Source organism: Lichenostomus cassidix, unplaced genomic scaffold (assembly GCF_008360975.1).
Source record: "Lichenostomus cassidix isolate B80296 unplaced genomic scaffold, HeHo_3.0 HiC_scaffold_851, whole genome shotgun sequence".
NCBI classification, from domain to species: domain Eukaryota; kingdom Metazoa; phylum Chordata; class Aves; order Passeriformes; family Meliphagidae; genus Lichenostomus; species Lichenostomus cassidix.
The window spans coordinates 5,488-27,016 of NW_028147636.1; the positions used below are offsets into that span (position 1 = coordinate 5,488).

General features: G+C 63.2%; 2 protein-coding genes across 15 annotated transcripts; one reads left to right on the plus strand and one right to left on the minus strand.

Moving 5' to 3' along the window:
* Nucleotides 1–2,340: 2,340 nt before the first annotated feature.
* KCNJ9 (potassium inwardly rectifying channel subfamily J member 9) lies at nucleotides 2,341–8,754 on the minus strand. 2 transcript variants are annotated; one of them, XM_085047772.1, is made up of 3 exons: nucleotides 8,635–8,754; nucleotides 5,748–6,690; nucleotides 2,341–3,621 (listed from the first exon to the last, which is right to left on the minus strand). In XM_085047772.1, the coding sequence occupies exons 2-3, from the start codon at nucleotides 6,679–6,681 to the stop codon at nucleotides 3,311–3,313; spliced, it is 1,245 nt and encodes a 414-aa protein (XP_084903898.1). In that variant the 5' UTR covers nucleotides 6,682–6,690; nucleotides 8,635–8,754; the 3' UTR covers nucleotides 2,341–3,310. The 2 variants fall into 2 exon arrangements, with proteins under 2 accessions (XP_084903898.1, XP_084903899.1); XM_085047773.1 differs by lacking the exon at nucleotides 2,341–3,621 and adding an exon at nucleotides 3,683–3,768.
* Nucleotides 8,755–12,221: 3,467 nt separating this feature from the next.
* KCNJ10 (potassium inwardly rectifying channel subfamily J member 10) lies at nucleotides 12,222–21,436 on the plus strand. Of its 13 annotated transcripts, XM_085047732.1 has the most exons (6): nucleotides 12,222–12,383; nucleotides 19,325–20,582; nucleotides 20,619–20,745; nucleotides 20,903–21,241; nucleotides 21,296–21,331; nucleotides 21,404–21,430. In XM_085047732.1, exon 2 carries the CDS (start codon nucleotides 19,325–19,327, stop codon nucleotides 20,462–20,464), a length of 1,140 nt encoding a protein of 379 aa, XP_084903858.1. In that variant the 5' UTR covers nucleotides 12,222–12,383; the 3' UTR covers nucleotides 20,465–20,582; nucleotides 20,619–20,745; nucleotides 20,903–21,241; nucleotides 21,296–21,331; nucleotides 21,404–21,430. The 13 variants fall into 13 exon arrangements, with proteins under 13 accessions (XP_084903858.1, XP_084903868.1, XP_084903857.1 ...); XM_085047742.1 differs by lacking the exon at nucleotides 21,296–21,331 and having other exon boundaries at nucleotides 20,903–21,026; nucleotides 21,350–21,436; XM_085047731.1 differs by having other exon boundaries at nucleotides 21,296–21,419.
* Nucleotides 21,437–21,529: the final 93 nt, after the last annotated feature.

Sequence of the window (21,529 nt, forward strand, 5' to 3'; positions counted from 1 at the left end):
CCCCAGTGCCTCCAGTCCATCCCAGCCATGGCCAGTTACTCTGGTCCTGCCACCCCTTTGTCCCCTCACTGTCCCTCCCTTGTCCCCCTCTGTCCCCTCCTTGTCCCCCTCTGTCCCCTCCTTGTCCCCCTCTGTCCCCCTTCTGTCCCGCTCTGTCCCTCTCTGTCCCCCTACTGTCCCCCCGTCCCCCTGTCCTTTCGCTGTCCCCCCTTGTCCCCCCCGCTGTCCCCCCCCGCTGCCCCCCAAGCTGAACAAACACCGATGACGCGGGACTGGGGCCACGTGCCGGGATTGTCCCCACGGGGGACCCGGGGACCTGCCCACGCCCCTCCCCCACCCCCTGACCACAGCCCTCCCAGTCCTCCCAGTCCATCCAGTCCCTCCCAGTTCACCCAGACCTTCCAGCCATCCCCTCCCAGTCCTCCCCAGTCCATCCCAGTCTCCCACGTCGTCCCAGTCCATCCCAATATCCCCAGTGCTCCCCAGCGCCCCTCCCAGTCCTCCCACTACTCGTCCTCACCCCAGTTCCCCCCCAGTCCCCCCGCAGCCCCCTCCCAGTCCCCCCAGTCCCTCCCACACCCCCCCAATCCCCCCCAGTCCCCCACCAGTCTCTCCAACACACTCCCCCAGTCCCCCAGTCCCTCCCAGTCCCCCTCAGTCCCTCCCAGTCCCTCCCAGCCCCCCAGTGCCCCCAGTCCGTCCACTCCCTTGTCCTCAGTCCCCAGTCCCCCCCAGTTCCCCCAGTTCCCCCTAGTCCCTCCCAGTCTCCCAGTCCCCCAGTCCCTCCCAGTTCCCCCAGTGCCCCCAGTCCGTCCCTCTCCCCCTTCCCCAGTCCTTCCCAGTCTCCCCCAGTCCTTCCCAGTCTCCCCCCAGTTCCCCCAGTCCCCTGGCCGTGCCCCGCCGCCCCCCGCCCCGCGCAGCTGCTGCCCGTGGGCGGCAGGAATGTGACACCAGGGGGGACACGGGGACACGGCGGGGGGGGCGACACGCGTGTGCAACACAGAACATGAATGTGCAACACAAGACACATGTGTGCAACACAGGACACGCGTGTGCAACACAGGACATGAATGTGCAACACAGGACACATGTGTGCAACACAGAACATGAGTGTGCAACACAAGACACATGTGTGCAACACACAGAACACGAGTGTGCACCACAAGACACGCGTGTGCAACACAGAACATGAATGTGCAACACAGAACATGAGTGTGCAACACAGGACACCCGTGTGCAACACACAGAACACGCGTGTGCACCACACAGAACACGAGTGTGCACCACAAGACACGAGTGTGCAACACAGGACACTAGTGTCTAACACAGAACACGCGTATGCAACACACAGAACACGCGTGTGCAACACACGACACGCGTGTACACACACAGGACACGCGTGTCGGAGCTCGGGGGCGCTGGGGGGTCGTGTGACCCCAAGTGTCGCTGGTTTTTTGGGGAGGGTCGCAGCCCCTGTCCCCCCGACCCCCCCACGCGCGACGGGGCGGGGCGGGAAAGGGGGCGGGGCCAGAGGGTGGGCGGGGCGTTGGTGGGGCTCAGCCGCCGTTCGGCCCCACTCGGCTGCGTTCGCTTCTGCTCGGCCCAAATCGGCTCCATTCGGCTCTGTTCGGCTCCGTTTTACTCCTCTCAGCCTCGGCTCGGCTCCGCTCGGCTCCTCTGGGCTGCGCTCAGCTGCGCTCGGCTCTTTTCGGTTCCGTTCGGCTTCCTTCGGCCCTGCTCGGTTCCGTTCGGCTTCTCTCGGCTCCGCTCAGCCTCGCCTCGGCTCCTTTCGTCCTCTTTCGGCCCTGCTCGGTTCTGTTCGGTTCCGTTCGGCCTCTTTCGGCCCTGCTCGGCTCCAATCGCCTCCGCTCGGCTCCGCTCGGCTCCGCATCCCCCAGCGCCGCCCCTCCTCCAATTTAGGGTGTCCTCCTTGGGGACACTGGGGAAGGGGCGGCCGTGACGGGGGGCTCTGTGTCGTCGGCCACCTCAGTGACCCCTGCCCGTGGTGTCACCGGGGTCTCGGTGCCCCTCGCCCACCCTGGATGTCCCCATGTCCTTAGAGAGACCCCTGATGTCCATCCGGCATGTCCCCATGTCCTTGGAGGGACCCCCATGACCACCTGGATGTCCCCATGTCCTTGGAGACCCCCTGCCCACCCTGACGGTCCTTGCAGGGGTGGCACTGTCCCCTGCCTGCCACCCCTGTAGGAATTTGGGGGTGAGGGGACTCTGCCCACCCCTGTTTCACCCCAAATTCCTCCGTGGACCCGCCGGATTGGCCCCCCGAAACCAGGGACACCCCAAACCCACCCCCGCACCCCAAAATGACCATCACTGGCAGAATGGGGGATTTTTATTAAACAGACCCACATTTTGGGGACATCACCGTGATCCGGGGCTGGCCAAGGTCCCGCTGCTGTCCTGAGGGGTTTTGGGGTCCCCATCGTCCCCAAAACCCAGGGACACCCCAAAGCCACCACCACCATTAGAATGGGGGGATTTGTATTATATACACCCAGATTTTGGTGGCATCACTGCGACTCGGGGCTGGCCAAGGTCCTATTGCTCCCGTGGGGGATTTTGGGGTTCCTTTTGCTTCCCGAGCACCCCACAAACCCAGGGACACCCCAAAGCCACCACCCGCACCCCAAACCCACCACCACCACCGTAACTGGGGGGATTTTTGTTCTATAAATCAATGCTTTGGTGACATCACCGTGACTCGGGGCTGGCCAAGGTCCTATTGCTCTCCTGGGGGGTTTTGGGGTCCCCTTTGTCCCCCGAGCCCAGGGACACCCCAAATCCACCACCACCATCATAATAGGGGGATTTCCTATATACACCCAGATTTTTGGTGGCATCACTGCGACTCGGGGCTGGCCAAGGTCATATTGCTCTCGTGGGGGATTTTGGGGTTCCCTTTGTCCCCCGAGCCCAGGGACACCCCAAAGCCATCATAACGGGGGGGATATTTCCTATGTACACCCAGATTTTTGGTGGCATCACCGCGACTAGGGGCTGGCCAAGGTCCTATTGCTCTTGCGGGGGATTTTGGGGTCCCCTTTGTCCCCCGAGCCCAGGGACACCCCACAAACCCAGGGACACCCCAAACCCACCACAACCATTGGAATGGGGGGATTTGTATTATATACACCCAGATTTCGGTGGCATCACTGTGACTCGGGGCTGGCCAAGGTGCCGTTGCTGTCCCGAGGGATTTTGGGGTCCCCCGAGCCCAGGGACACCCCAAATCCACCACCACCATCATAACGGGGGGATATTTCCTATATACACCCAGGTTTTGGTGGCATCACCGCGACTCGGGGCTGGCCAAGGTGCCGTTGCTCTCTCGGGGGGACATCTCGGGGTCCCCCTCGCCCCCCGCCGCCGCCGCCTCGTCCAGGCGGCTGGGGATTGACCAGTACAGGTGGGCATCGCGGCGGGCGGCGGCGGCGGCGAGCTGGCGGGCGCTGCAGGCCGGGGTGGGCACGGGCACCGTGTGGTGGAAGCCGCCGTAGTCCACCTCGTAGAATCCTTCCTCCAGGCTGAGCAGCGGCGTGAAGCGGTGACCCCACAGCACCTCGTCCGCCAGGTAGGAGCTGCGCGCCTGGCACGTCATCCCTGGGGGAACCCCAAATCTGAACCGCTCAGGGCAGGGGGGACCTCAATACCTGAATCATTCGGGGCAGGGGGGACCTCAAATCTGAAACCCCTGACCCCACAGCACCTCATCCGGCAGATATGAGCTGCACACCTGGCACGTCATCCCTGGGGGGATCCCAATGTCTGAGCCACTCAGGGCAGGGGGAACCCAATACCTGAATCACTCAGGGCAGGAGAACCCCAAATCTGAAACCTCTGACCCCACAGCACCTCGTTCACCAGGTACATCATCCCTGGGGGAGCCCCAATACCTGAATCACTCAGGGCAGGGGGAACCCCAAATCTGAACCGCTCAGGGCAGGGAAACCCCAAATCTGAAGCCCCCTGACCCCACAGCACCTTGTCCGCCAGATACGTCATCCCTGGGGGGCACAGGGGGTCAGGGGGACCCCAATAGCTGAATCACTCAGGACAGGAGGACCCCAATACCTGAACCACTCAGGGCATGGGAAAACCCCAATATCTGAATCACTCAGGGCAAAAGGATCCCAATACCTGAAACCTCTGACTCCACAGCACCTCATCCGCCAGGTACAAGCTGCACACCTGGCACATCATCCTTGTGGGGCGTGGGGGGAAGGGGGGTCCCAAAATGAGAGGGGTGAGGGGCACCCCAATACCTGAACTACTCAGGACAGAGGTGACCCCAATACCTGAAGCCCCCTGACCCCACATCACCTCAGCTGCCAGGTAGGAGTTCCACACCTGGCACATCATCCCTGGGGGGCACAGGGGGTCTGGGGGTTCCCAAAATGGGAAGGGTGAGGGGAACCCCAATACCTGAATCACTCAGGACAGAGGTGACCCCAATACCTGAACCACTCAGGACACAGGACACCTCAACAGATGAAGAACCCAGGGCATGGGTGACCCCAAATTGGGTAGAGGGGGTAGCTTCTGGGAGGTTGAAGCCACCAGAAGAGATGTCCTCATGGAGGTGTCCCCAAGGAAATGGTGTGTCCCCAGGATGTGTCCCCATGAATGTGATGTGTACCCATGGATGGGATATGTCCCTATGAATGTGGTGTGTTCCTGTGGATGTTTTCTGTCCTCACGGTGGTGTCCCCAAGGAGATGAGGTGTCCCCATGGATGTGATGTGTCCCCATGGATGTGATGGGTCCCCATGGAGTTGATGGGTCCCCATGGAGTTGATGGGTCCCCATGGAGATGAGGTGTCCCCAAGAAGATGAGGTGTCCCCATAGATGTGATGTGTCCCCATGGAGGTGTCCTCAAGGACACAATGTGTCCCCATGGAGACGATGGGTCCCAAGAAGATGATGTCCCCATGGAGATGAGATGTCCCCACAAAGAAGAGATGTCCCCAGAAGATGATGTGTCCTCATGCAGGTGCCCTCACGGATGTGTCCCTATGGAGATGACGTGTCCCCTGAAGATGACCCATGGATCTGTCCCAAGATGATGTGTCCCATGGAGATGATGTCCCCATGGAGGTGTCCCCACAAAGATGGTGTGTCCCCATGGATGTGTCCCAAGAAGACGATGTCCCCACAAAGGTGACGTGTTCCATGGAGATGATGTTCCAGACAATGTCCCCATAGAGATGAGGTGTCCCAAGAAGATGATGTGTCCCCCATGGAGGTGTCCCAAGAAGATGAAGTCCCCATGGAGGTGTCCCCACAAAGATGATGAGTCCCTTGGATGTGTCCCACGAAGATGACTTGTCCCCAAGAAGATGGTGTCCCCACGGAGATGAGATGTCCCCAGGAAGATGATGAGTCCCACGGAGATGAGCTGTCCCAAGAAGATGGTGTCCCCATGGAAATGAGATGTTTCCACAAAGATAATGTGTCCCATGGAGGTGTCCCCATGAACACAATCCATCCCCTTGGATGTGTCCCAAGAAGATGACGTCCCCATGGAGATGAGCTGTCCCAAGAAGATGGTGTCCCCATGCATGTGTCCCATGGAGATGATGTCCCCACAGAGCTGCGATGTCCCCATGGATGTGTCCCACGGAGATGATGTCCCCACAGAACTGCAATGTCCCCATGGATGTGTCCCATGGAGATGATGTCCCCACAGAGCTGCGATGTACCCACGATGACAAAGCCACCCCGTTACCTGTGGCCTCCACCATGCCCTCGAGGATGACCACAATCTCAAAGTCGTCCCTCTCCAGCTGCCCCCGCGACACGTCCCAGAAGGGGCTGCGCTCGTCGATCTCGTGGCTGATGATGAGCGGCGACACCAGGAAGAGCCGGTCGTCGCCGGTCTCGAACCCCACGCTCAGGTCAGTCTGGTCCAGCGGGATGAACTCTCCCTCCTGCGTCTGCTTGGACTGGATGAGCTTGGCGCGGATGGAGGCCTCCACGATGTGCGAGTCGCGCAGGTCGCCCACGCGGAACATCAGGCACAGGCGGTCGTCGCGCAGCGACACCACGGCGTGCGAGGAGAACACCAGCGTCTCGGCGCGCTTGTTGGGCTGCGAGATCTTGACGAACATGCAGCCCACCATGAAGGCGTTGACCATGGAGCCCAGGATGGCCTGCAGCAGCAGCAGCACGATGCCCTCGGGACACGTGTCCGTGATGACGCGGTGGCCGTAGCCGATGGTGGTCTCGGTCTCGATGGAGAACAGGAAGGCCGACACGAAGCCGTTGAGGTTGTTGACGCACGGCGTCCAGCTGTGGTCGCCCAGGTGCTCCAGGTCGCCGCGGCTGTAGGCGATGACCCACCAGATGAGGCCGAAGAAGAGCCAGGTGAGCGCGTAGGCCAGGATGAAGATGAGGAGGCTGAAGCGCCACTTGAGGTCCACCAGGGTGGTGAAGATGTCGGTCAGGTAGCGGTAGGTCTCGCGCACGTTGCCGTGCTGCACGTTGCACTTGCCGTCCTTCTCCACGTAGCGCTGGCGCTTCCGGGTCACCGCGGTCCCCCCTGTCCCCCACGGGCGGCGTTTGGGGACGAGGGCGGGTGGGGGAGGGGGCTTGGCCTCGGCGGGGACCCCCGTGGGGACCCCCTCGGGCACCCCGCAGAAGGCGGCGTTGTCCTGAGCCATCGGCGGCGGCTGTGGGGACAGCGGGTGAGAACTGGGGGGACTGGGGGGACTGGGAGGGGCAGGGGAGTGACAAACTGGGGGGACAGCGGGGTGAGAACTGGGGGGACTGGGAGGAGGGATGGGGATGCCAAACTGGGGGCACTGGGAGAGGTGGGGGGGATGGAGGGTCCCAAACTGGGGGCACTGGGAGGGGAGGAGGTCGAACTGGGGGGACAGAGTGTGAGAACTGGGGGACTGGGAGGGCATGGGTCCCAAACTGGGGGTACTGGGGGACTGGGAGGAGGGATGAAGGTCACAAACTGGGGGCAGTGGGAAGTGATGGAGGTTCCAAACTGGGGGACTGGGAGAGGTGGGGAGGGATGGAGGTCCCAAACTGGGGGACAAGGGGTGAAACTGGGGGACTGGGAGGAGGAACGGGGTGCCAACTGGGGGCACTGGGAGGTGGGGGATGGAGGTCCCAAACTGGGGGAGACTGGGAGGGTCACGGAGTCACAAACTGGGGGACTGGGAGGAGGATGAAGGTCACAAACTGGGGGCAGTGGAGGGAGTGATGGAGGTTCCAAACTGGGGGAACTGGGAGAGGTGGGGGGAGGGGATGGAGGTCCCAAACTGGGGGACAAGGGGGTGAGAACTGGGGGGACTGGGAGGGGCAGGGGGGTCCCAAACTGGGGGTACTGGGGGGACTGGGAGGAGGGATGGGGGTCCCAAATTGGGGGGACTGGGAGGTAGGCATGGAGGTCACAAACTGGGGGGACTGGGAGAGGTGGAGGGGGGGAATGGAGGTCCCAAACTGGTGGAACTGGGCGGACTGGGAGGGAGGAATGGGGGAATGGAGGTACCAAACTGGGGTGACTGGAGGGACTGGGAGGTGGACATGGAGGTCCTAAACTGGGGATACTGGGAGTGGGGAATGGTGCCATTGACACCCCAAACTGGGGGGACTGGGAAGGGTGGAGTAGGGGGATGGAGCCCCCAAACTGGGGAAACTGGGATGGGGGGAATGATGCCATTGACCCCCCAAACTGGGAGGACTGGGAGGGGCAGAGGGGGAGATGGAGCCCCCAAACTGGGGGGACTGGGAAAGGGGAATGACGCCATTGACCCCCCAAACTGGGGGAACTGGGTCACACGTGTTCACACGTGTTCACACCCCGCTGGGCCTGGCACAAGCACACACACCCCCACAGAGTCACACACGTGTGCACGGGGACATGAGTCACACGTAGGAACACACGAGTGAACACACATGTGTGCACCCTGTTGGGCCTGGCATGATGACACAGAGTCACATGCGTGTGCGCAGGGAGCTGGGTCATGTGTGAACACACGAATGGAAACGCATGCGTGTGCACAAGCCACTGGGCCTTGCACAAGGACACGGAGTCACATGTGTGTGCAGAGGGAGCTGGGTCATGTGTGAACACACACACACATGTGAACACACACATGCGAACACACACACATGTGAACACACGAATGGACACACACGCGTGTGCACAAGCCACTGGGCCTTGCACAAGGACACGGAGTCACATGCGTGTGGGCGGGGAGCTGGGTCACACATGTGGACACACACATGCGAACACACACACATGTGAACACACACACATGCGAACACACACATGTGAACACACACACATGTGAACACACACACATGAACACACACGCAGCTGGGTCACGAGCCCACCCGCACCCCCCCGCCCCTTACACACGCGCGTGCCCCGGGGGGTCCCTGCCACACCTCCCCCTCCCCAATCCGCCCCTCCCTCCCCGGTTCGGGGGTGGCACCGCCGGGATTGGGGGTCTGACCCCCCCGGTGCCCCCCTGACACCCCCCGGTGCCCCCTGCCCGCTCTCCCTGCTGACCCGGGGGGGTGTCAGCGACCCCCTGTGCCCCCCGGTGCCCCCCGGTGCCCCACTGACACCCCCCGGTGCCCCCCGTCGCCCCTCTCACCGCTGCCGCAGCCCCGCGCTGTCTCTCCGCTCTCTCCGGTGCCCCCCCGCCCCCCCCGCCCGGTTCCCCGGCAACGGCGGCGCGCGGATAAAAATACCGGAGCCGCTCCCCCCCCGCACGGACAACTGGCCCGGGGGTGGCCAGCGCTAGCCCAGCCCCCCCCCGGCTCGGTTACACCCCCGGCAGCAGCACAGCCATCCCGTAATTAGCCCCAACTCCCTGTAATTAGCCCCTCATTAGTCCAGCCCCCCCCCCTCACGCCCCCGCATCACTAGCCCGGGGGTGGCCAGCGCTAGCCCAGCCCCCTCCCGGGCTCGGTTACACCGCCGGCGTTTCCACAGCCCCCCGTAATGAGCCCCCCGCCCCTCGTTAGCCAGGGGGTCTCCTTCATTAGCCCAGCCATCCCCAACTAGCCCGCGGCTGCCGTTCGCTAGCCCAGCCCCCGGCTCAGCCCACCCCCATCATTAGCCCGGGGGTGTCCCTCATTAGCCCGCCCCCCCTCGGGATCAGTTCCGCCCCCATCATTAGCCCGGGGGTCTCCTTCATTAGCCCAGCCATCCCCAACTAGCCCGCGGCTGCCCTTCGCTAGCCCAGCACCCCCGGGCTCAGTTCCCACCCCGTCACTAGCCCAGGGGTCCCCTTTACTAGCCCACCCCCCCTCCTGCTCGGAGTCCACTCGTCACTAGCCCAGAGATCCCCATCATTAGCCCAGCTCCCCCTGGCTCAGCTCGCCCATCACTAGCCCGGAGGGGCCTGTCGCTAGCCAAGCCCATCCCCGGGCTCAGTTCCCACTCCTTCATTAGCCCAACGACTCCCCTCATTAGCCCAGCTACTCCCTCACTAGCCCAGGGGCTCCCATCGCTAGCCCAACCCCCCGGGGCTCAGTTCCTCCCCTCTTCCCCACTAGCCCGGAGGTGCCAGTCATTAGCCCACCACCCCCCCCGGCTCGGCCCACCCCATCACTAGCCCAGGGGTGTCCCCCATAGCCCAGACACCCTCCAGCTCAGACTCACCTCTATCACTAGCCCAGGCCCCCTGCCCTGAGCCCTGCCCCCCTCATCACCAGCCAGCCCCGCCCCCATCACTAGCCCGGGGCTTCCCATGGCTCGCCCAACGCCCCTCCTCACTAGCCCACAGCCCCCTCACACTAACTCGGGCCTCCCCGTCACTAGCCCAGGGGTCTCCCTCCATTGCCCAGCCTCCCCCACTAGCCCAAGGGTCCCCATTGCTAGCCCAGAGCCCGCCATCATTAGCCCAGAGCTCCCCCTCATTAGCCCAGAGCCCCCATCACTAGCCCAGCCCCCCCACCCCTTACCCAAGGCTCCCTGCTTGCCCAGGAGTCCTCGCTGCTAGCCCAGCTCCCTCATCATTAGCCAAACCTCCCCGCCCCCCACTAGCCCGCGGGTCTCCCCCACTAGCCCAGTCCCCTCCCCCAGTAGCCCGGGGTGTCCTGCCCGCCCCGCCCCCCTCGGTCGCCCCAGCCCCGCGATCACTCGCCCCTCCCTCCCCCCCGGGTGGACAAAGGCTCTTTGTGCCTCGGGCCTGGCCTGACAGGGCCGCGCGTGGGGCTCCCACGGACACTCGGACACACGGACACGCGGACAGACTGACAGATGGACACAGGACACACGGACAGATGGACACTCGGACACATGGACACACAGAGAGATGGACACACGGACACTCGGACACATGGACAGACTGACAGATGGACACATGGACACAGGGACACATGGACACACAGACACACTGACCAGCTGACACACGGACACTTGGACACACGGACCCACGGACAGACTGACAGATGGACACATGGACACGCTGACCAGTCGGCCCACGGACACACAGACACATGGCCACACAGACCCACGGACACACGGACATATTGACCAGCTGACCCACGAACACTGACCCACGGACACACCGACCAACTGACCCATGGACAGACAGACACATGGACAAACTGACCAGCTGACCCACGGACACACAGACACACGGACACACGGACACACGGACATGGACCCTCCAACCCACAGCCCCCCACCCCACAGAGCCGGTGCCCTCTGACCCCACGGCCCTAAAGCCCCACACCCCACGGACACTGACCCACGGATTCGCGCCCCACACCCCCACACCGTCCTGTCCCACATCCCGCTGGCCCAAGGTCCCCACGGGCCCCACACCCCACGGACACGAGACCCACAGACACAGACCCCAAACCCCACAGTGCTACCCCACACCACCCTGTGCCCCCACGGACACGGGACCCTCGGATCCCGAACCCACAGATCCCCAAACACAGGGGTCCCAAACCCACAGATCCCAAACCCACAGATCCCAAACCCACAGATCCCAAACCCACGGCCCCCCTGATCCCACGTCCCAGATGCCCACAGCCCCCAGACCCACGGAGTTTGGACCCACGGCCCCCAAACCCCACAGCCACTCACCCCACAATCCTTCATCCCACACCCCACAGCCCTACGACCCCCCACCCCCCACACCCCCTCAGTGTCCCCACGGGAGCTCCCCGCACACGCGTGACCCCAGGAGGATGCTCGGGGTGGGGACTGGGGGTGTCACACCCCCGCGGACCCCCGCCGCCTGGGTGGGGCTGCCGTGACCGGGGGGCTCCGTGGGGGTCCCGGGTGACCTTCCCGGGACCCCTCCGGTGCGGGTGTCACCACAGGGACCCCTCTGGTGCCCGAGGAACCCCGCCGGGACCCCCAGTGACGGTGTCACTTCCCGAGGGACCCTGCCCGGTGTCCCCCCATGCCGTTGCCAGCACCCCCAGCGCCGGTGTCGCTTCAGGACCCCCCAGTGCCGGTGCCGGTGCCCGGGGGACACTGCCTGGACCTTCCTGTGCCCCCCAGTGCCGCTCCTCGGACATCCCCCGTGCCCCCCGGTGACCCTGCCAGGACCCCCAGCGCCGGTACCGGTTCAGGGACCACCCCCAGTGCCGGTGCCAGGCCCTGCACATCCCCCCGTTCTCCCGGCCAGGACCCCCGGTGCCGGTGCCGGTGCCCGGACCCCCCCAGTGTCGGTGCCAGCGCCTGGACATCACCCCATTCCCCCCCGCGATGGGCCTGCCGGGACCCCCAGTGCCGGTGCCGGTTCAGGGACCCTCCCGGGACCACCCCAGTGCCGCTGACAGGGCCCGCACATCCCCCCCGTGCGCCCCCGGTTTCTCCCCCGGGATCCCCGGTGCCGGTGCCGGTTCAGGGACCCCCACAGTGTCGGTCCTGCTCCCTGAACATCCCCCCCGGGACCCCCACGGCCGGTGCCGGTTCAGGGACTCCCCAGCGCCGATCTCTGAACATCCCCCGGGACCCTCCGGTGCTCCCCCGGGACCCCCAGTGCCGGTGCCTCTCCCGTGCGTCCCCCCCGGGACCCCCGGTGCCGGTGCCGGTTCAGGGACCCCCCCAGTGCCGGTGCCGCTCCCTGTACATCCCCCCCCGGGACCCTCCGGTGTTCCTCCCGTTACCCCCAGTGCCGGTGCCTCTCCCTGTACATCCCCCCCGTTCCCCCCAGTGCCGGTGCCGGTGCCGCGGGCGGGGTCCCCCGGCCCCCCCGTGCCCGGTAACGTGACCCGGTGCCGGCCGGCTCCTTTTCCACCCCATTAACCCCCGGCCCGCCCCCGGCGGCTCCTCCCCGGTGCGCCCGTCCCGCGCCGCGGCCCCGCCGAGCCATAAAGCCCATGGGGAGCCGGCCGGGCTGAGCACGGCGGGACCCGCGACCCCCCCGCGAAGGTAAGGCCGGCCGGGGGGGTCCCTGTCCCCTCCCGGGGGTCCCTGTCCCCTCCCGGGGGTCCCGAGGGCACCGGTGGTGGCGCTGGGATGGCACCGGAGAGGGGCAACCGGAGCCTCTCGTCCCCCCTCGGTGGCATCGCACCCCCAGTGTCCCCACATCGCTGTGTCGCCATCACCCCACAGCCCCGTGACTCCGTGAGGCCACCTCCCCGTGTCCCTGTGTCCCCGTGTCCATCCATCCCTGTGTCCCCAAATCTCCGTGTCCCCACATAGCCACGTCCCTCATCCCCATGTCCCCAAATCCTTGTGTCCCACATTCCCATGTCCTCATTCGCTGCCTCCCTGTGTCCCCATGCCCTGATGTCCCCATGTCACGTATCACCACGTCCCTGTGTCCCCATGGATCCCATGTCCCCCTGTCCCTGTGTCCCCATATCCCCATATTCCCATAACCCCATGTCCCCATAGTCCCCCATCCCGATGTCCCCATATTCCTGTGTCCCTGTACCCTCATGTCCCTGTGCCCCACAGTGATGTGTCCCCATATCCCTGTGTCCCCACGTTCCCACATCCTCAGGTCCTGTGTCCCTGTCCCATGTCCCCACCCCCCTGTGCCCCACGTCCCCCATCGCCACATCCCCATGTCCCCATGTCACGTGTCCTGAGCTCCTGTGTCCCCAAGGCCTCTGTCTCTATATCCCATGTCCGTGTCCCTGTGTCCCCATGTCCCTGTGTCCCCTTGTCCCCAATCCCTGGGTGCTGATTGCCCCACATCCCTGTATCCCATGCCCCTATGTCACGAATCCCCAAGTCCCCATGTCCCCAAAGCCCCTGTCCCTTTATCCCCATGTCCCTGTGTCCCCATTTCTGCCATCCTCCTGTCCCCATGTCCCAATATCACCATGTCCCCATGTCCCCATCCCTGTGTCCCTATATTCCCCCATGTCCCTGTCCCTGTATCCCCCTGTCCCCCCCATTATCCTGGATGTGGGTTATCCTGGAATTTGGGTTATCCCAGGTGTGGATTATCCCAAAAGGTGGTTTATCCTGAGCGTGGGTTATTCCAGGTGTGGGTTATCCTGGAATTTGGGTTATCCCAGGTGGGGATTATCCCAAAAGGTGGTTTACCCCAGATGTGTGGGTTATTCCAGATGTGGGTTATCCCGAGTGTGGGTTATTCCAGATGTGGGTTATCCCGAGTGTCCCAGGTGTGGATTATCCTGGAATCTGAGTTCTCCCAGGAGTGGATTATCCCAGGTGTGTTTTATCCCGAGTGTTTTTCATCCTGGATGTTGGTTTTCCCAAGCCTGGGTTATCCCAGGTGTGGGTTATCCTGGATCTGGGTTATCCTGGATCTGGGTTATCCCAGGTGTGGGTTATCCTGGAATGTGGGTTATTTTGGATGTGGTTTATCCCAAACCTGGGTTATCCTGGATGTGGATTATCCCAGGTGTGGATTTTCCTGGAATCTGTGTTCTCCCAGGTGTGGGTTATCCTGGCTGTGGGTTATTCCGAGCATGAGTTATCCCGGAACGAGGGTTATCCTGGATGTGGTTTATCCTGGATGTGGTTTATCCTGAGCCCAGATTGTCCTGGATATGGGTTATCCCAGGTGTGGATTTTCCTGGACATGGGTTATCCTGGATGTGGATTATCCTCAATGTGGATTATTCTGGATGTAGATTATCCCGGATGTAGATTATCCCAGGTGTGGGTTATCCTGGATTTGGGTTATTCCAAGCATGAGTTATCCCAGGTGTGGGCTATCCCAGTATGGGTTATCCTGGTATGGTTTATCCCAAGTGTGGATTATCCTGGAATGTGGATTATCCCAATATGGGTTATCCCCGTATGGGATATCCTCACTGTGGGTCATCCCAGTGCAGGTTATCCTGGTATGGGTTATCCTGGGTGGGGGTTTTCCCTGGATGGGGTAATCTCAGGTTTTTCCAGGCATGGGTTATCCCAGTATGGATTATCCTGGAATGTGGGTTATCCCAGTATGGGTTATCCCAGTATGGGGTATTCTCAGGTTTTTCCAGGCATGGGTTATCCTGTTATGGATGATCCTGGAATGTGGGTTATCCCAGTATGGGTTATCCCAGTATGGGTTATCCTGGATGTGGGTTATCCCAGTTGTGGTTTGTCCCAGTATGGGTTATCCTGGATGTGGTTTATCCCAGATGTGGGTTATCCCAGTATGGGTTATCCCGGTATGGAAGTCCTTGATGTGGATTGTCGTGGAATGTGTATTATCCCGGTGTGGGTTATCCCGGCTGTGGTTTATCCCAGGTGTGGGTTATTCCAGTGTGGGTTATCCTGGAATGTGGGTTATCCCAGTATGGGTTATCCTGGCTGTGGTTTATCCCAGTATGGGTTATCCTGGTGAGTATTATCCCAGTATGGGGTGTCCTGGGTTATCCCGGTATGGGTTATCCTGGCTGTGGTTTATCCCGGTATGGGGTATGGGGTTATCCCGGTATGGGGTATCCTGGGTTATCCCGGTATGGGATATCCTGGGTTATCCCGGTATGGGATATCCTGGGTTGTCCCGGTATGGGATATCCTGGGTTATCCCGGTATGGGGTATCTTGGCTGTGGGTTATCCCAGTATGGGTTATCCTGGGTTATCCCAGTATGGGTTATCCTGGGTTATCCCGGTATGGGTTATCCTGGGTTATCCCAGTATGGGTTATCCTGGGTTATCCCAGGCACAGACGATCCCAAAACTGAGTTAAAGCATCATTTGGGGCCCGCAGGTGGTGAGGGAGGAGCTGAGACCCCCATGGTCACCATGGCGACAGGGGACAGCCACCAGGACCCCCTGTGGGGCCGTGCAGGGGGGGCTGTGACCCCCGTGGTGGCATTGACAGTGACAGGGGACATGTGGGACCCCCACTGGGGTGGGTGATGGAGGTCTCTGTGCCCCTCGTGGGGACCATGGTGGTGTCAGGGGACCCCTGTGGTGACAGTGGCAGTAAAGACAGGGGTACCTATGCCCCCAGTGGTTACAGTGGCAGTACCGTTGGGGGTCCTGTGTCCCCCCTCGGTGGCCCTGGCAGTGGCAGTGGGGTCCTTGTGCTTCCCGCGGTGACAGTGGATGTCCCTGTGCCCCCCTCGGTGACAATGGCAGTAACGTTGGGGGTCCCTGTGTCCCTCTTGGTGTCCCTGGTGGTGTCGGGGTGTGTGGGTGTGGTGGGTGGGGGTTTGTGTGGGTGTCCCTGGTGGTGTCGGGGGCCCCCTGTGCTGGCAGTGTTGGTGGCACTGGGGGTCCCCTGTCCTCGCGCTGGCGGTGTTGGTGGCACCGGGGGTCCCCTGTCCCCGCGCTGGCGGTGTTGGTGGCACCGGGGGTCCCCTGTCCCCGCGCTGGCGGTGTTGGGCGCGCGGGGCTCTGCATCTTAACGAGGCTCCGTGAAAGCGCCTTTGTCCCCCCGCCAGCCCCATTGAAACCTCGGCTCCGGCCGCACAATGGCCCCACTGTCCCCTGTCCCCGTCCCTGTCCCCCCCCCGCCGCGGCCACCCCACCGCCACCCCCCGCTCCAGCCCCGCCGCGCCCACCCCGCGCGCCCCCTCCTCAACTGGGGACCCCTCCGCGGGGCTGGGGGGTCGATCCCCCCCAAACCCCAGTTCCCCCAGTACGGATCGCCCCGCTCCCCAGTTTGGGGCGGGGGGGGGCGCGGCTGGCGTGTCGCCCGGTCACGCCTGGCACCGCCGCGGCGTGGGAACGATGCCCGCGCCGGTGGTGCCAGCGGGACGCGCGGAACCGGGACGTGTCCCTGGGGCCCCCCGGCCCGCGCGGACCCCCCATGCAGGGCCGGTGACCCCCAAAGTGACCAGAACCCCCCGGGGGGACAGCGAGGCGGGGCGGGGGGGGCCGGGGGGGTTAATGGGTAACCGGCTGCGCCGCGGGCACCGGGAACAAGCGGCGGCTTGTCCCGAGCCGTGTCCGGCCGGCGGAGCGCGCCCGGGGGCACGGGGGGCACGCGGCGGGGGCGGCCACCCCAAAACGGGGCGGGGAGACCCCAAAGGGGGGCGGGGAGACCCCAAAGGGGGGCGGAAAGGGGGAGCAGGGAGCCAAAGAGGGGGTCGGGACCACCCTAGAGAGGCGGGAGATGGCTTTGGGGACATCGTGGCTCTGGTGACACTGGGGGCACAGTGACTTCAGGGGCATGGGGTTTCTGGGGACCCCCAGGAGCTCCAGGACATGGTGTGGCTTTGGGGACACACAGTGGCTCTGGTGACATTGGGGAACAGAGTGACTTCAGGGACATGGTGGCTCTGGGGCCTCCCAGCAACTCCAGGACGCATGGCAGCTTTGGGGACACATTGGCTTTGGGGACATGGGAGGCTCCAAGGACCCCCAGCATCTCAAGGACATGGTGTGGCTTTGGGGACACACAGTGGCTCTGGGGACTGGGGGACCTTTGTGGGGCACAGTGACTTCAGGGACATGGGGGGTTCCAGGGACATGGTGTGGCTTTGGGGACACAGTGGCTCTTGAGGGACACAGTGGCTCTGGGGACATGGGAGGCTCTGGGGACATGGTCACTTTTGGGGACACAGTGGCTCCAGGGACACAGTGGCTACAGGGACATGGAGGCCTCTGGGGACATGGGGGTCTCTGGGGACCCCCAGCAGCTCCAGGATGCATGGTGGCTTTGGGGACACACAGTGGACTCCGGGGACATGGTGGCTCTGTGGGGACACAGGGGGCTCTGGGGATATGGTGGCTCTGTGGGGACACAGGGGGCTCTGGGGACATGGCGGCTCTGTGGGGACACAGGGGGCTCTGGGGACATGGCGGCTCTGTGGGGACACAGGGGGCTCTGGGGACTCAGTGACTCTTGAGGACATGGTGGCTCCAGGGACTTGGTGGCTCTGGGGACACAGGAGGCTCCGGGGACCCCCAACAGCCCAGCTGGGAAGGAGCAGCTCCATGTCCCCTCTTTGGTGACACGGCTGTCCCCCCTGTCCCCGGTGCCACCATCCCTTCCAGGACCTTTCTCCGTGCGGGGACACAGCACGGGCAGGACAGTGGCAGTGCCACCCGTGTCCCCACGCTTTGGCCAGCACCAGCAGGCTCCAAGGAGACCCCCGAGGTGCCACCACCTCCCGGTGTCCCCGTGTCCCCGTGTCCCCGGCACGCTGCCCTTCCGCGGCGGAAACGGTGGCGTGGCCAGAGGCTGGCGGGGGCTGAAAGGACCTTTTTTGGGACGGGGACACCGGGCCTCGGGGACACGGGGACACCGGGAAGGCGCCTGGCGCTGCCCCCGGCCGTTTGTCCCTGTCACCTGCCATTCATCCCCTTCCTCTTCCTCCCGGGACAGTTCCACGGCCACCGGAGCTGCCAGGGGACAGCGGGGACACGGGGGGGACACGGAGGGATTTGGGTTTGGGGGGGATGTGGAGGGATGGAGGGAAATGGGGACGAAAGGAATGGACAGAGGGATGGACAGGGGAATGGACAGAGGGATATGGGGACAGAGGGATACAGGGATGGACAGAGGGATGGACAGAGGGATGGACAGAGGGATGGACAGAGGGATACAGGGATGGACAGGGGGAGATAAAGGGATGGACAGAAGGATATGGGGATGGACAGAGGGATGGACAGAAGGACACAGGGATGGACAGAGGGAGATAAAAGGATGGACAGACAGATACAGGGAGGGACAGAGAAATATGGGGACAAAGGGACACAGGGATGGACAGAGGGATGGACAGAGGGACAGAGGGATATGGGGACAGAAGGTTCCAGGGATGACCCCAGGTGTCCCCTGAGATGTGATGAGCCTGTCCGGCCTCAGCCCCCAGCAGGGAGGGAGGGAGGGGATGTCCTGTCCCTCCTCCCCAAATTGTCATCCTCACCCTGCCATGTCCCCTCTGTCCCCACTCCCACCCTCGGGTCCAGCCGCTCACCACAGATGTCCATCTGTCTGTCCATCCATCCATCTGTCCATCCATCCATCCATCTCTCTCCATCTCCCACCCACCTTCTCTGTCACCCTCTCCCCTGTCCTGTGTCCCCCGTGACCCCCCAATGTCCTCCACCTCCCCCTGTCCCCCATGTCTCCCCATGACCTCCTCCACCCCCCAGCTGTCCCCTGTGTCCACCCACCCTGATGACCTCCTCCACCCCACCTGTCCCCCCACAGCCTCCCCTGTCCCCCACACCCTCCACACCCTCACCTGTCCCCGTGTCCCCTGCCACGACCTCCACAACCCCTCCCGTCCTCTACCTGTCCCTCACCTGTCCCTGTGTCCCTCTTGATGACATCCTCCACCTGTCCCTCACATGTCCCCACATCCCCCCAGGTGACATCATTCACCTGTCCTCACCTGTCCCCATGCCCCACCTTGATGACATCCTCCCTCACCTGTCCCCATGACCCCCCATGTTCTCCTCCTCACCCTCATGTGTCCCCATGTGCCCTGCAGATGACATCCTCCACCTGTCCTCACCTGTCCCCATGACCCCCGATGACGTTCTCCTCCTCACCCTCATGTGTCCCCTGTCCCTTGCAGATGACATCCTCCACCTGTCCCTTACCTGTCCCTCGCCTGTCCCCATGCCACTCCATGACATCCTTCACCTGTGCTTACCTGTCCCCATGTTCTCCCCCCTGCAGATGACATCCTGCACCTGTCCCTTACCTGTCCCCACACCACCCCAATGACATCTTCCACCCATCCCTCACTTGTCCCCGTGTCCCTGCAGATGACATCATCCATCTGCCCCTCACCTGTCCCCATGTCCCCTGCAGATGACATCCTCACCTGTCCCCATACTGCCCCCAATGACACCCTCACCTGTCCCCTGCACATGACACTCTCAACTGTCCCTCACCTGTCCCCACACCGCCCCAATGACACCCTCACCTGTCCCCTGTCCCCTGCAGATGACACCCTCACCTGTCCCTCACCTGTCCCTGTCCCCGCAGATGACGTCCTCCACCAAGGTGTACTACAGCCAGACGACGCAGACGGACAGCCGCCCGCTGATGGCGCCGGGGCTGCGGCGGCGCCGCGTGCTGACCAAGGACGGCCGCAGCAACGTGCGCATGGAGCACATCTCGGACAAGCGCTTCCTGTACCTCAAGGACCTCTGGACCACCTTCATCGACCTGCAGTGGCGCTACAAGCTGCTGCTCTTCTCCGCCACCTTCGCCGGCACCTGGTTCGCCTTCGGCGTGGTGTGGTACCTGGTGGCCGCGGCGCACGGCGACCTGCTGGAGTTCGAGCCGCCGGCCAACCACACGCCGTGCGTGATGCAGGTGCACACCTTGACCGGCGCCTTCCTCTTCTCGCTGGAGTCCCAGACCACCATCGGCTACGGCTTCCGCTACATCAGCGAGGAGTGCCCGCTGGCCATCGTGCTGCTCATCACCCAGCTGGTGCTCACCACCATCCTGGAGATCTTCATCACCGGCACCTTCCTGGCCAAGATCGCGCGGCCCAAGAAGCGCGCCGAGACCATCAAGTTCAGCCAGAACGCGGTGGTGGCGCAGCACGACGGCAAGACGTGCCTGATGATCCGCGTGGCCAACATGAGGAAGAGCCTCCTGATCGGCTGCCAGGTCACCGGCAAGCTGCTGCAGACCCACCTGACCAAGGAGGGCGAGAGCGTCCGGCTCAACCAGCTCAACGTGGACTTCCAGGTGGACACGTCGTCGGACAGCCCCTTCCTCATCCTGCCGCTGACCTTCTACCACGTGGTGGACGAGGCCAGCCCGCTGCGGGACGTGTCCCTGCGGTCGGGGGACGGCGACTTCGAGCTCGTGGTCATCCTGAGCGGCACGGTGGAGTCGACGAGCGCCACGTGCCAGGTGCGCACGTCCTACCTGCCCGAGGAGATCCTGTGGGGCTACGAGTTCACGCCGGCCATCTCGCTGTCGGCCAGCGGCAAGTACGTGGCCGACTTCAGCCTCTTCGACCGCGTGGTCAAGGTGGCGTCGCCCTGCTGCCACCACGAGGCCGTGAGGTTTGGGGACCCCGAGAAGGTCAAGCTGGAGGAGTCGCTGCGGGAGGCCGAGCGGGAGGGGGAGGGGGCGCCGCTCAGCGTCCGCATCAGCAACGTCTGAGGGGACACGGGGGGACAGCGGCACCGGGGTGGCACCGGAGACCGGGTGGCACTGGCACCGGGGTGGCATCGGAGCGAGGGGGTGGTGGCAGGCGATGGAGGTGTCACCATGTCTGGAGGTGTCATCAGCCCTGGAGGTGTTGCTATGTCTGGAGGTGTCACCAAGTCTGGAGGTGTCATCAGCTCTGGAGGTGTCATCAACCACTGGAGGTGTCACCAGCCTTGGAGGTGTCACCAGCCTTGGAGGTGCCACCAGCCTCAGAGTGTCACCAGCACCTGGAGGTGTCATCAGTTACTGGAGGTGTCACCAGCCTTGGAGATGTCACCAACAACTGGAGGTGTCACTATTTCTGGAGGTGTCATCCTCCTTGGAGGTGTCACCAGTGGCTGGAGGTGCCACCAGCCTCAGAATGTCACCAGTGCCTGGAAGTGCCACCAGCCCTGGAAGCTTCAGACTGTCACCAAGTCTGGAAGTGTCACCAAGTCTGGAGTTTTCACCAGTTTCAACAGGACACCAATGTCTGGAGGTGTCACCAGCCCCAAAATGTCACCAGCATCTGGAGGTGTCACCAGCCTTGGAACTGTCACCAGCTCCTGGAGGTGTCACCAGCCCCAGAGTGTCACCAACAACTGGAGGTGCCACCAGGCCCAAAAGGAAACCAATGTCTGGAGGTGTCACCAGCCCTGGAGGTGTTGCCATGTCTGGAGGTGTTGTCAGCTGGAGGTGTCACCAAGCTCGGAGGTGCCACCAGCTCCAGAGTGTCAACCATGCCTGGAGGTGTCACCAGCCTTAGAGATGCCACCAGCCCTGAAGGGACACCAATAACTAGAGGTGTCACCAGCCCTGGAAGTGCCACCAGCCATGATGGTGTCACCAAGTCTGGAGGTGCCACCAGCCCCAAAGGGAAACCAACACCTGGAGCTGTCACCAGCCCTGGAGGTGGCACCAGCCTCAGAGTGCCATCAGTGTCAGGAGGTGTCACCAGTGTCAGGAGGTGTCACCAAGTCTGGAGGTGACACCAAATCTGGAGATGTCATCAATGTCTGAAGGAGCCACCAGCCCCAA

Bases quoted from the DNA above. Each gene is read 5' to 3' on its own strand.
- KCNJ9 (XM_085047772.1), bottom strand. From the start codon at position 6,681: ATGGCTCAGGACAACGCCGCCTTCTGCGGGGTGCCCGAGGGGGTCCCC. The intron at 3,622-5,747 runs GTAACGGGGTGG...GGGTTCCCCCAG, and splicing joins GGGCATGGTGGAGGCCACAG to GGATGACGTGCCAGGCGCGC.
- KCNJ10 (XM_085047742.1), top strand. From the start codon at position 19,325: ATGACGTCCTCCACCAAGGTGTACTACAGCCAGACGACGCAGACGGAC.